General features: G+C 47.4%; 4 protein-coding genes across 4 annotated transcripts; 2 read left to right on the top strand and 2 right to left on the bottom strand.

Moving 5' to 3' along the window:
* Window positions 1-3,081: 3,081 nt before the first annotated feature.
* On the bottom strand, window positions 3,082-6,550 carry C8Q69DRAFT_497122 (telomere stability and silencing-domain-containing protein; the record flags this gene model as incomplete). The annotated part of the gene is made up of 4 exons (XM_028632279.1): window positions 5,526-6,550; window positions 5,295-5,330; window positions 4,657-5,181; window positions 3,082-4,595 (listed from the first exon to the last, which is right to left on the bottom strand). Exons 1-4 carry the CDS (start codon window positions 6,430-6,432, stop codon window positions 3,082-3,084), a joined length of 2,982 nt encoding a protein of 993 aa, XP_028486315.1. The 5' UTR covers window positions 6,433-6,550.
* A 151-nt stretch (window positions 6,551-6,701) lies between these two features.
* C8Q69DRAFT_497121 (Plectin/S10 domain-containing protein) lies at window positions 6,702-7,718 on the top strand. Its single transcript, XM_028632278.1, has 4 exons — window positions 6,702-6,801; window positions 6,869-6,918; window positions 7,005-7,075; window positions 7,153-7,718. Coding segments are annotated over exons 1-4 (474 nt in total). The 5' UTR covers window positions 6,702-6,799; the 3' UTR covers window positions 7,504-7,718.
* Window positions 7,719-9,839, bottom strand: C8Q69DRAFT_460710 (putative beta-alanine synthase). Its single transcript, XM_028630189.1, has 3 exons — window positions 9,301-9,839; window positions 8,841-9,155; window positions 7,719-8,782 (listed from the first exon to the last, which is right to left on the bottom strand). Exons 1-3 carry the CDS (start codon window positions 9,549-9,551, stop codon window positions 7,840-7,842), a joined length of 1,509 nt encoding a protein of 502 aa, XP_028486313.1. The 5' UTR covers window positions 9,552-9,839; the 3' UTR covers window positions 7,719-7,839.
* Window positions 9,840-12,002: 2,163 nt separating this feature from the next.
* C8Q69DRAFT_443084 (HIT-like domain-containing protein) lies at window positions 12,003-13,167 on the top strand (the record flags this gene model as incomplete). The annotated part of the gene is made up of 6 exons (XM_028628893.1): window positions 12,003-12,042; window positions 12,201-12,283; window positions 12,499-12,567; window positions 12,724-12,816; window positions 12,891-12,905; window positions 13,060-13,167. The coding sequence occupies 6 exons, from the start codon at window positions 12,003-12,005 to the stop codon at window positions 13,165-13,167; spliced, it is 408 nt and encodes a 135-aa protein (XP_028486312.1).
* Between the last annotated feature and the right edge of the window lie 29 nt (window positions 13,168-13,196).

The raw sequence follows: 13,196 nt of genomic DNA, 5'->3' as shown, positions 1-13,196 counted from the left end.
CTCTTCGTCTGTTCTGCCATTATTTCACTTTATCATGCCTCAGATTGCACGTTGTGTGCTCAATAGAGCCAAAGCAATTCTCGTTTACCTTAAAGCCATGGACTGTCACTATATCTCTTGATAACCTACATGGAAGATGGCACCATCAAGCCTCCATGTCTCCTACCCACAGGTGGTATATGATTCATCTCCAAAAAAAAATCACGTAACTATTATTATATCCGATAATCCCAACCAGACTTATGCCCTATCTGGGCCTAGATGGCAAGATTTATAGTTCTTCAACTTCAACATTGTTGGTGGACAATATTATCTCGTTCGCAGCTGCTGCTGTGCCTTTCCCGCTCCCTTTGCTCTCTACAAGTCTCTCGGTGTCTTCTGCATATCGCCTTCGGCCATTGTCGATGTTCTTTCTACTAATTCTTGCTTGATCATCGAGACCAAAGCCTCTATTGGTCTTGACCGTTTTCTTCACTATCTTCAAAATGTGTGGAACTAGTCGATGATCGGAACTCAGATCTGTTATGCATATAATCAAGTTAAAATATTGTCTCGGGACACAACGAGAAAAAGTCATGCCGTGGCATATGTTGCAGGCAATATTTCAATATCTCCATTCGTAATCGTTATATGTTGCGTATTCAAAGAATTTGCTTCTTCGTCAGAGTTATGAAGATTTAGTAACTCTTCGTTGCAACCCCAATCGGACTGTCAAGAGGGATGATTCTGTTCATGCTCTCATTGATAGGTTTAATGCAGAATTTCGCATACTCCAGACGCATTCCGCGGAACTCCAAAAGTTCCAAAAGCCTCTCCTCTGTGCAACTGCCACAGACTGGGAAGATGAAGTCCGCAAAAAGAACATCCGGGGCAAAGTCATTGAAGTCATGCCCTAATAATCTGGAATCCGGCTCACGGATTACAGAAGAGCAATTCCTGCTATTCAGGACGTTATTCCCCTTGAGAAGATAGCAACAATGATCATGTTAATGTTCGTCCCTGTTGGAAGATATGGATCCAAAGGACCCCCATTGGCTACGGGGGTACTAATGCTCCTCACTCCCACGGAAGTTCACAATGTCCAAATGCTGCATTTTATTATTCTGATATCAAGCTGTACTTGAGCGCGCGAAGCCATACAAAGATGACATCCATCTCTTTCCAGTTATCCTACGAATCGCGTCCCAACTCAGGTCAGACTGAATATTCCTGGCCGGAAATAAATATCTTCTCCGTATCATTTTTCTAAGATGGCAGAACTATTTTTGACTGTTGCTCTGCAACGTCGTCTCTCTTGCAACTTATTCTTCCATCTTCATTGCGACTTCAGTAGGGACGAACAAAGGCTTTGCGGGGTGTTTTCGACCTGAGTGACGCGATTGCAAGGTCAAACACCTCGTCTGCTGCCTGCTCAGCGGCATCTTCTATTACCAGCTCATCCCTCATGGGACACCTTCTAACTCTTTTTCTCCAGTTCACGCGGTCCAGAGACACTTGCAGCAGTAGGCTGGGAACAAGTCATCAGTGGTAATGTTGCCTTCTTACTCGCAAATAATAATCGACAATCTCCGCGATTTAAAAACATCTTACCTTGGATAATAAGCAATATATCCTCCTTTGTTACTCATAGGACCGCCTGATCTGGCTGGCATTATATGGCAACGGAGAACATCGGTTACAGATACGGTACAGAAGGGTATGCATCCCAAAGGGATCAAATGCCAACACTCCGATTTCTCTCTTCCTCGTCCAGATCTCTTACTTTACAGATTCTTGATGGCTTTTTTTTTGCCAGTCGACCAAAATTAAGACTAACAACAATTGCTGCTAAAGTAGAATCACCAATTAAAGGTAAGTTTATTCTGACCACCTAATACTTAATTGAGAATAGTCTTGCTGATCCCCCAGTAGTACCACACTGTATGGATATCTTCCCTCTTATAGATCAGTTGTTCTTTACTCACATAATTTTGTTACCGGCCAGAAATCAAACCATCATGGGTAAGCTTGCTGCTGATGGTTCTTGAAGTCGCGTGTTTTCCACGGCTAGCTTCTATCTAAGGGACGTGGCTAATCAATGATGTCTGCCTGTTTTTTTTTTTTTTTCGAAAAGAATTCAAATACGGAAGTGAGTGAATCTCTAGTTATAATTACAATTATTGCTAATCTTGGACTTTTTTTCAATTCAGACCCAAGCGTATGCAACGATTTTACCAGGCGGGCCTATTGCTTCGATACTGAAATAGATATACATAGTGCAAATTGTGTAGCCGGAAGGGCCACCACAACCCCTGACTGCCCCCGCCGGACCAAAGAGCAGGTATGGCAGGAGAGTTCTGTCCAGTGACTTTGTAATTTACATCGCTAACTGTATAACAGGGGAAAAGAGGTATGTTGACAGATATGACGCTGTTGCTACGACGGTAAAAAATCTGACAATTGTGTGTGGTCTTACTTTGTCCAGATGTTGCGAACTTGTAAGTGAGTGAGATCTTATATCTTACTTTAGCAAGGACTGAAAACTCCTACTTATCAATTACAGGGTTCTCTAGAAGTATAAACTGTCCGGACAAATACCAAAATACTAGCTAACTGATATGACAATGGTTCAGCGTAAGCAGAACCTTCTTGCGGTATGCATATTCCAGATAACATGATAATGTGTGGGCTAATATGCGTGTCAGAACGGCAGATGATCATCGCTGGGGGAGTTTGATAAGATCGATCGCGAAACAGCTGATTACTCCGCTTGAAGATATCACTGTAAGCCAGGGTATACCTGATAAGATACCGCCAAAGGGGACACCTCTACAATTGTGCCTCTAGGAAGTTTAGACAACAGTATCTAGTGGATCTGAGTGACTTGAACTTTCACGTCATCCAGCAGTAGAAGCCTACGAGAGAGCATGTTTTCGAGATAGAGTGGAAACCAGTTGCGGATATCTATTGCTATCAGATTCATGAATACCCGACGCCAACGCTATGCAAGTATTATATATACATGTACATATTTTTCTCCAGCAACAATCATGAAAAGAAAAGATTCACCGATGCCACATTGCTCAAGACGCATCAGAAGTATCAAAGTTTAGACGCATGGCTTGCCCGCTTCTTTTGACTGATGTTCTGCCTAGCCGGACGGGTGCCTTTCTTCCTTTTATCTGAGACTTTCTTTTGGGCGATGAACTCGTAAGCCTCCATCGGAGATCGAGTCCCGACGTGTTTTCCGCGTGGGCTGAAGATCTCGACTCTCGGAAATCCTTTAGACACCCCCGGTGTCGTTCTGGCTCGGATTTGTGAGGTGAGTTCAAGCCAGCCACATCCTTCAATAAGAATATCTGCTGACAAGACCTTATACGGAAGTGGAGGAGGCGGGATACCCTGATCCTCCAGGAGTTTCTTGGCTGACCGGGGAAGATGGCTATCGGTCACATCCCACTTGAGTTCGAAGATCCCAGCGGACGATATGGTGGCTTTGGCCTCTTCTTTGATGATGTTCGTGCCAGCGTACGCCCGCGCACCGGCCTGGACCTCGATAGCTTTCTCTGTTCTGGTAACATGAGCTTCGATAGGCAAGAAGCAAGCGGCCATCACGACATCATCAACATCAACAGGTGTGATTCGGATGAGCCCTCCACCAAGAAGAAGTGATTGGCCAGGTTTTATGGTGATCCGCTCAGGCTTCACACGCTTGGTCATGATGAGATCCGATTTATATTCTTCACGGACATACTCCTGCAAGCTTTCACGCTCAAGGCCTGGCAAGTCGATCATCTCTCCCCTGCCGTGTCCGAATGGGATCCGAATTGGTGACACTGTCGTTCCAGGCAGCGACGAAACAACTGGAAGTGTAGGATATAGATCTTCACGAGGTGCTGGAGGCAACAAACTGTCTTCGTCTGGTAGGGGAAGCTCGTTATTTTGTGCGGAATTGAGGAATTGCTGCGGATCGCGCTCCAAGAGGTCTGCCAGTTTTTCTAGGTTCTTTGAGTCCTTCGGGAAGCAGACTTCGATGAAGCTGCTCTTCCCTACATTAGCTTTACCCACCACCCAGATACCGCCCCCATGTTCTCTGATCTCGTCTTTAACTGACTTTGTCCACCAGCCCCGATGGGCACTGATCATATGGACGTTGCCGAAACGGATATCCTCTTTATCTTGATTAAGAGCATTGAGCAGCACATCCCGTATGTAGTTCATCTTCGAGTCCACTTGCTCCTTGGTAGCAGCCAGCAAATCTGACCGTGTAATAATGAAGCTTATCGTGGTTTGTAGTTTTCCGGAGACATACTTCGTGGTTTTCGCCCTACGATTCTTCGAGCGCTGACCCTGCAGGGAAAGCGCATCGTATATGTTCGGTATCAGGGACATCGGGAAGTCAGCCGCATCGATGACATGGTAAACGCGATTGCGTCTATGTGGAGATTCGTCGAGCAGCTCGCGGATGGAGTATATTGTGGGCGCCGGTGCTGCGACACCTTGGTTATGATGAACGAGGTTATGGCATCTGTCGCAAACCGGCGAGGGTATCGAGGTTTCTTCAGCGTAGCGGCTGGCATTTGCAACAACCACATCTTCTTTCACTAGAGCACCGTCTATAGTTTCTAGTTAGAGAAAAGACCAATCCAAATAATCAAGGGAAAAGTATGTACTTACGGGCAGGTTTAGGTACATTATTCTCGACCGCTTTTGCTCCAGGCTCGGAAGCAGCATCCTGATTCCCGGTTGAAGTTTCTATCGCAGGCGACAGCAGCAGTTTATCCTTCTCCTCAGCGAGACGTTTCGTTTTATTCAAAAGCTTGCGAGTCTCCTTCCTTGTCATGCTATAGTACCCAGGTTCGTTCGGGTCTATCGTCTGAGAATATGCGCCACAGCCTGGGCAACATATCGGGAGCAGCTCTTTATCCAAATCTAGCGGCTTGTTTGGTGGCGGTTGAGTTTCTATCGACGCATCTGACTGTCTCGCAGTAGCTTGGAAATTGCGACGGCTTGCGATTAAAGGTTGACGGGTTAAACGGGGCGTCCTAGTCGACAATGTCGACAGCGGCCGCTGAAAGGAAGTAGGTAATAAAAGACCGCGAATGTTTGGTCTTATGGACTTTGAAACAATGCATCTGGGGCACAGAAACATGATGTGAAAATGTTGCAGCTCAAACAAACCTCCGCGGAGAGCTTGCGGTACTAGAAATCGATAGCTCTCATGGCATGTATCGGCCGCCGTAAGAATTTGGTGCGAGTGGCGAATCAGAACATTGCCTCGAACTACAGACTATGGGGACTAGTCAACTACTTACTGTACTGGTCTTGAGAGCGTTCAGGACATGCAACAACTGTCCGGAAATGTATTCAAGTCTTAAGCAGTTCAATTTGTCAATTAAATAACGATTCTCTCATTGCACACATTACACAATGCAATCTAAAGCTTGCTGTACAGTAGAGCCCAAATCCCCCAGAAAAACGCCGTTGCCAACCATAGTCATGAAATTTCCCACCATTGTAGAATCAAGCTCGTCCCTTTCCCTTACCAGCAGATTCGTCTTCTTCCTTCCCACTCTCTTCGTCGCTGTCGCTCATGAACTCTTCATCTTCGTCGTCAAAACCGAAGAATTTCCTGGCGACAGGCTTTGGTTGAGGTTCAGACGGGCCTGCTGCGTCCGCTGCCGGCTCTTCCATATCCTCATCCTCGCTCTCTTCACTCGAACTAGCAGGCGAACCGCTTCCGCTGCCTTCACTAGCACTGGTGCTTGATCCTCCCAGGAGCGCATCACGGAGATTGTCTTTCCACATTCCATCCTTCATCGCCTGCAGGACGGCCTCTCGCGCCTTTTCGCTCATCTCGTCCTTATCCTCCATCCACTGACCATCGATCTTGGCCCTTCCCCCACCATTCTTCAACTCTTCCTCCCGCTTTTCAGCTGCTTCCACGATCGCCTGCCATCGGCGCCTGCGCTCTTCCTTCTCTTTCTTCTCCATCTCAGGTTTCACTGCAAGGTACTCAGCGAGTGCTTTTGCTTCATTGACGGTGCGCAAGCGTCGTCCATCAAGATTGCGGTTGGATCCATTGTTGTCGCCTTGGTTGCGCTTTCGCTTGCTAGACATACGGCCACCAGCGGCACGCAGCTGAGAACCGAAACCTCCCTTACCTCCGCACAAAGGGACGGTAAGTCGTAGTGGCAGAAAGTTCGATACTTTAGTAGAGTCATCGTGTCTGGGGAGGAGCGAGAGTAATGATTCTGAGGATGGAGACAACTGTTTGTTGCTCGTAGTCGTGAGGATCAAGGACTGAGCGCTCAGAGACGCGGGTAGGTAAGAAGCGATTTTCTCGGTCACATCGGAAATGGTCGATGTCGAAGGCAGAGAGATCGAGAGTGTCGGTGGTAAGGACAGTCCTGGGAAAGAGGAGAGCAGAACGTTGATTGTTTGCGCCATCATAGCGGTTGATCCTGCCTTGGCAGGTAGCGTGTGTTTAGCAGAGGTATTCTTGTGTATGTATACACGGACGTGACCGCGAGTGATTATGCCACCAACGCTGTCTTCGTCGTGGTGATGCGGAGTTGATAAGATCACCTGGAGGCGAGAGTGACGGAGATCTGAGTCTTGGCGCGGCTGGAACCATATCACGTGATCGTATCCATATCAGGACTAGCCTGCAGATTAGGGTCCTTACCCTAGCAGAGCGATCGATCAATATCGCACTTTTACTTGATAGCTTCGCTCCGTCTACAACCAAACCCGTCAACCAAATCATCCCCTAGCGTTGTCTGAGCGATTCCCCGAATAACGCCAGGAACTCGCGACAATGTACGTGTGAAATATATTTGGAGTGTTGCTTCGTTCTGAATGTGGCCGAGACTGACACTATCGCCAGGCTTATTCCCAAGGCCGACCGCAAGGCGATCCACGAGTACCTCTTCCGCGGTATGTGAACACTTAGACGGCGCGTCTTTTCTGATTGAACTATCTGAATACCCTTATTGTCAACATTGCTGACATTCGTTCAATAGAGGGTGTGCTCGTCGCCAAGAAGGACTTCAACCTTCCCAAGCATGGCGACATTGACACCAAGAACCTCTACGTAAGGCTACCCGATGCAGCGTTTGCGCGCCCTCAACTCATCGAACTATTCGATCTAACATACATGGAAATCAATAGGTGATCAAGGCCTGCCAGTCTCTCACCTCCCGCGGTTACCTCAAGACCCGCTTCTCGTGGCAGTACTACTACTACACCCTCACCCCCGAGGGTCTCGACTACCTCCGCGAATGGCTTCACCTGCCCGCTGAGATCGTCCCTGCCACCCACATCAAGCAGCAGCGTTCTCACGCTCCCCCTCGTGGTATGCTCGGTGGTGAGGAGCGCGAGCGCCGCCCTGGTGGCCGTGGTGGTCCCCGTGAGGGAGGCTACCGCCGCCGTGAGGAGGGCAAGGAGGGTGGTGCCCCTGGCGAGTTCGCTCCTTCTTTCCGTGGCGGATTCGGCCGTGGCCGTCCCGCTCCTCCTTCGTAAGCGGTTCTTGTTTGATCGTCTTGCGATGGCCTTAAATGATGTCGGTACGTGTGTTGGGACATTTCGGATGTAGTTGCATCTGGTCCCTTGACCTCACCGTGCGCATCAAAGAGGAATAAAAAAGAAAAAATAATATGGGGAATGAAATTTTATGATAGCCATTTATCATGTTACGAGGTAGCTAGATCAATGGCAGGATATTCATCACTCAATTGTGCTTCCTCAAAAGTAGACTAGGCTCCCCATCTTTCAACTAACCTCAATGAAGCTTTTATGGATATGGACGGTCAGAACTATGTACAGAATTCCTCCGTGTTGGCTCGGAAATCTTCCCTTTTATGACTGGAATCTCTTGCGGTCATATCTCACCACAGCCTGTAGAATAACTGAAGCGCCAGTGGCGCAGTCATCCGCGGAGCAAAACTCCTCTGGGTGATGGCTCAGGCCGTCCTTGCAAGGAACAAAGACCATGCTAGTTGGGACTCTCTTCGAGGTGAAGACACTATCATGACCAGCACCGCTCATAATTGTGCGAACAAGTGACTTGGAGTCAGCCACGCCAGCATCAGCGACGACAGCCTCTGCCGACTCTTGGACACATGCGATACAGTCGTCGTGGAACTTGACTGCTGGAGAGTCGAAGTCAAGCGTCCACTCCACGCGGCACGGCTTTCCGATCCCTTTGCCTTCCTCTGCCGCAATACCATCAAACTCCTTCTTCAGCTCAGCTTCCACAGTCGCGACGAGCTCTGTCTCCGGCCCTCGCACATCCAGTGAGAAGTTTACTAGCCCGGGAACAGTATTTACACTGCCCGGCTTCACGTCTATGATACCAACACTGGCCAGACAACCATGACTATCGGCGATTTCCCTGGCACGCACCATCATACGGGAAAAGGCGTAAAGTGCGTCCGCGCGGTGTTGGAATGCCGTCGTTCCTGTGTGTGTATCCCGTCCGATGACTTTGAGACGATACCAGCGGTAGGCCTGTACCGCCGTCACGACACCAACGCGCTGACCGGCAGACACGAGGTGTGGACCCTGCTCAATGTGCAGTTCAAAGTGCGCGGCCATAGGGGTTTCTTTATATGAGCACGGTACCGTTCCCAGATAATTGATCTTTTCCAGGGCAGACTTCATAGTCTCGGGAGCTGAAGCTGCCGTAGGTAGAGAAGCAACTGTTGGAACTTCCTTGAGTGCATGCGCCTGGTCAAGAGGTATAAAGCCAGCCCATACACCTGAACATATCATACTAACGGGGAATCGAGCACCTTCTTCGCTATGAGCTAGTTAGCGAGCTGTGCGTTAGAATCACGCGGACAGAACAATGCTCTTACTTCGTCCAATTCACAACTCCAACGCCCCCTTCAGTTTCCAGTCCCATCTCCTCCATGACCTTCAACGTTTCAATGCCTGCTAACACCCCGAGGATACCATCGTATCTACCACCAGTGGGCTGCGTGTCGAGATGGCTTCCGATGAATGTAGCGGGCACATCCTTTCTCTTTCCTGGTCGAACAGCGAAGATGTTGCCCATCTCGTCGATGGTGATGTTACAACCAAGTGCCTTGGTCGTCTCGATGAACCAATCGCGGACTTTCTTGTCATCCTCAGATAAGGCAAGACGTTGCATTCCAGTGTCCGTTGGACCGCTGCGTTAGAGTTAGCGATATTAGACCTTGCTTCACTCAGATCCAGTCTCCGAAAACCATTAGAATGGCTAGTTACATGAATCGGACAACCAATACTTGTATATACTCTCAGATAATATTCTGTTAATAGGAAATTGTAACTTACTCTCCCCATCGTATACCTGAGCCCCATTGGCAGCTATGGTGCAGGTCCTTCGCCAATCGCTCTTTATTGGCCCTCAACGCCGACACTTGGGCTTCCGACAATTCAGTAGTCAACATAGCGAGCCGCAAAGACGAAGAGAACTGTCTAATTCGAGGAAACGGAACCTGTTGCTGGGATTGAAGGGCAGATCTTCTAGTTGACAAGCTGCAACTTGAAAGCAGCGTAGAGCGTCCGAACGCAAAGGGCACCATATCGCTCACGAGGGGGGAGTTAAATGAGCTGTATCTCTCCCTTCTTATATACCGGTAGTGAACATCAAATCAACTTTGCGGGGGCCTCCGTTGCCCAGCGCACGAAGATGATAAGATATGCATCGCCAGGACAGGAACGGACGTTCTGCTTATCGAAACCCCTCATCCGTTCCCCTCATCTTGTTGGCCGATACATACAAGCTCGTAACATTGGACGGCCGTCTCGATAAGTAGGTTAGCCGATACTGGCGATAACGGCCAGTATAGTACTTGACATTTATCTCCACGTGATTGCATATCAGGGTTCGGATAATTTGCCGCCTAGATGAGGCTTCAAAGCGGTTAATGATGGTGTGGAACTTAGAATACAGTTCCAGGTAATAAAAATACCTACTTATGGAGACCTTCACCTTGGCAACGTTCTTCTCTGATTGCCATCCGACTTTAATCATCTCTCAGTAGAAAGACTCTATTAGGAATATAGAGCACTGGAGATGGAGCCGGTGGCTTATTTTGATAATAAGCCTCTTCTGCTGAGTGTCCCACCCTATGGCATTATATTAATACCTATGGCTTAGAGAAGCGAGCGATAAAATCACCCTCTTAGAAGCTAGGATCTTGCTTATAGATTCTGGCGAGGCATTTTGGCCTTTAAAGGAGCCGAAGTATAAATCTCGTGCCCCGTCCCCTAGAGGCGCGATTTGAACCAACAAAGCCTCTGTCTTTCTCTTCAGATATTTGGACGCTCGCCTATATTATCTGGGCTATTATTGCTTAAAGACTACTATTTAGAGGATTTATGGCAACAGAAGACAATATAACCTGCGAGTATATTAATGCTTTTAGTATTTTACCACTGAAATAGTGGCTAAAGTAGGAGCCGCAATAAGAGAGGTTTATAGAGGATAGTATTCTAATAAACTATAATCCTTATCAGTTATAGGCGGATTATTTTAAGGACTATATATAGTAACTATGGCGAGGAAGCAGGCTGTCATCCTTTAATCCGGCGGAAAGAGATGCTGTCTCTGCTATATTAAGGTCTATGCTCTTATTCTAGCCCGAGAACCAACCCCCTGCCCAGCAGGTTCTTAAAACGGAATGGATGGTGAAATGGGCTTTGCCCGAATATAGCAGGATTTGAAACTATCCTTAACCGTTTAGGGCGTCAAGAACTGAGCCAGTACTCGAAGGCTTGATGTTTTAGGGCACATATCGATTTATGGGAAATAAAATACTTAGCTGTAATTCAGTCCCCTACGAAACCTTTGCGAAGTATTTCGAGAAAATCAACATATAGCAACTGCAAAATAACCGTAAAAGTCACAGACTGGGCGCTATATCTCTACTGTAGAAAGGCAGACAATTTAAATGTATATAGAAGATAGTGATGTTCTTAGTAAATACGGAACGTCATGGTATCATCCAGCTCCCCAGGCAAGATACTTCTACTAGGACCCTCTATTATTGATCTCACGCGTATGGAGGAAAGGCAGGAGAACAATATCCATCCTGTGGACGATTGTACTTTATGCAATACCTAGACTAGTTATCGATTAGTGCTTTCGAGAGAAATAGTTGGATTTGCGATGTTTAGATATACGAGAATCCAGATGCGGTCTGTGGACGTATTGGAACGGAAAAAAAAATTCATTTTGGAACATAGCCTAAAGTACAGTGACAGGAGGGCTACCAGCCATCAGGCAACGGCAGTAGTTAGATATAGTGTTTAATAATCCAGACTCGGCTTGCGTCCTTGCAGCTGAAGCTTTTGAGAAGCCAAAGAACCTCTTTTTATCTATGTCCCGGTACTAGAGGAGGAAGAAAACACGTAAATTGGAACACTAGGTTTTAGAAAATGGATTCATATTGGCACAGTGTCCAGTCATATGGTCTATTGTCGTCTCTGTTCTGTGTTGGACTGTATGTAGTATAGAGTCATAATCACACGGAGTTTTTTCAATTATCGGCACGCACCCGAGAACACAAAATGTTGCATATCTTTCCAAATACGCCTAATTGAAAATCAAGAAAAAAGAAAGCATATCTCCAGACACTAGACTACAAGAATAAAAAACAAAAACAATAAAATTATCGACTGCTGTGTCGACAGTAGGATTCCAAAGATTGCTGAAGAGGAGTTTTGTGGGCGACCCACGGCCATCTCTGGTAAAAGGCAAGAAATGGATTCTGAGCTAGGTCGTCCCACTCCTCACACAGGAAACCCCTAAAGTGACTTAAGTACCCTTCCCGAGCAGCCAGTGGCACCAGTTCGATTCCGCCCTCTGCCTCGGTCGGATTCTTTTTTTCGATCACCCATCTCACATTATTGCCCTTTCTCCGACGCGCATTCCCCTCATCGGCCTTTTAAGTCCACCCCGCATCACCGCCATCCGGTTGATTCCTTTCCTTCAAGTGAGATCCCAAAACATCCTATACTGTAAATTCATCATGTCGGCTGCTGCGTGCATTTTCTGCAAGATTATCAAGGGTAATTGATATCCCTGTTACATATCTCTTATTGTTTCTACCCTTTTGTTTTGAACATCCCCGACAATGCAATGTCACCATCAGTTCGAGCTCACGGGTCTTCTTGTTGTGAGACATCATAGTAGTTACGCCATGAGACTGATATATGGAGAATTGCAGGCGACATCCCGTCCTTTAAACTCTTCGAGAATGACAAGGTCTTTGCATTCTTGGATATCCAACCTCTGAGTCGCGGTCACGCGGTAAGTTTCTCTTCTCATTGAAGCCTCCCCTTATAGCCCATTGCTTTGTTCGGAACCCTGTCTTCTATCGTCCAATGTCCAAATACAAGACGCCTGGCCCGATATGCTTCTCTTTCGTTAAAACCACAATTGTTCCCTGAGACGGGATCAATAATCTCGAATATCCTGGTCAATAAATGTCCAAAGAAGAAGAGACTAACAAAAGAACTTCTTAGCTCGTCATCCCCAAGTTCCACGGCGCCAAGTTGACTGATATCCCTGACGACGACCTGCGAGAGATTCTGGTACGTTCTGAGTCGATCGATTAAGCCCCGGACCATCCGATCCCTAAATACCCCATCTCCGCATATGGCGCGTACCTTGAGGACGGCACACAAGACCACCCGGACCTTTGGGAATGGCTCGGGCTAACGCATAACCTACCCTGTTTTGGAATGTAGCCGATCGCGAAGAAGATCGCCGTTGCCAGCGGTGCAGAGAACTACAACGTCCTGCAGAACAACGGTCGCCCGGCGCACCAGGTCGTTGACCATGTGAGTCTTTCCCCTTTTTTATCCAACTCTCGATCTTTTAGGAAGAATGGTGGTTCTAATTTGAAAATCTACAGGTTCACTTCCATGTGGTACGTTGATTCCTTTCCAATCTCACTGACCTAAACGTGACACCCCTTTCGCAAACTGCCCGACCTCAGCTACAGCATCCCCGTCAGACCAAGGCCCCCTATATGGGCGCACATGAAGCAAGAAGATACTAATCGCTGATTCTTGTTTCCACAGATCCCCAAGCCCAACGAAACCGAAGGTCTTGGAATTGGCTGGCCCGCCCAGGCCACTGATATGGACAAGCTTAAGGCTCTCTACGAGGAGCTCAAGGCGAAGATTTAGATTATTTATTTTGTAAATGAAGGCGTGTG

Source organism: Paecilomyces variotii, assembly GCF_004022145.1.
Source record: "Paecilomyces variotii strain CBS 101075 chromosome Unknown C8Q69scaffold_3, whole genome shotgun sequence".
In the NCBI taxonomy this organism is placed as follows: Eukaryota; Fungi; Ascomycota; class Eurotiomycetes; order Eurotiales; family Thermoascaceae; genus Paecilomyces; species Paecilomyces variotii.
The sequence above is the reverse complement of the archived record's forward strand: the minus strand, read 5'-3'. Positions and strand labels throughout refer to the sequence as shown.

Excerpts from the sequence above, each read along its gene's own strand:
- C8Q69DRAFT_497121 (XM_028632278.1), top strand. Across the intron at positions 6,919-7,004 it reads CCACGAGTACCTCTTCCGCG|AGGGTGTGCTCGTCGCCAAG; the intron begins GTATGTGAACAC and ends TTCGTTCAATAG. Across the intron at positions 7,076-7,152 it reads TTGACACCAAGAACCTCTAC|GTGATCAAGGCCTGCCAGTC; the intron begins GTAAGGCTACCC and ends GGAAATCAATAG.
- C8Q69DRAFT_460710 (XM_028630189.1), bottom strand. The coding sequence starts at position 9,551 with ATGGTGCCCTTTGCGTTCGGACGCTCTACGCTGCTTTCAAGTTGCAGC. Across the intron at positions 9,156-9,300 it reads TCAGGTATACGATGGGGAGA|CGGTCCAACGGACACTGGAA; the intron begins GTAAGTTACAAT and ends ACTCTAACGCAG. Across the intron at positions 8,783-8,840 it reads GGAGTTGTGAATTGGACGAA|CGAAGAAGGTGCTCGATTCC; the intron begins GTAAGAGCATTG and ends ACTAGCTCATAG.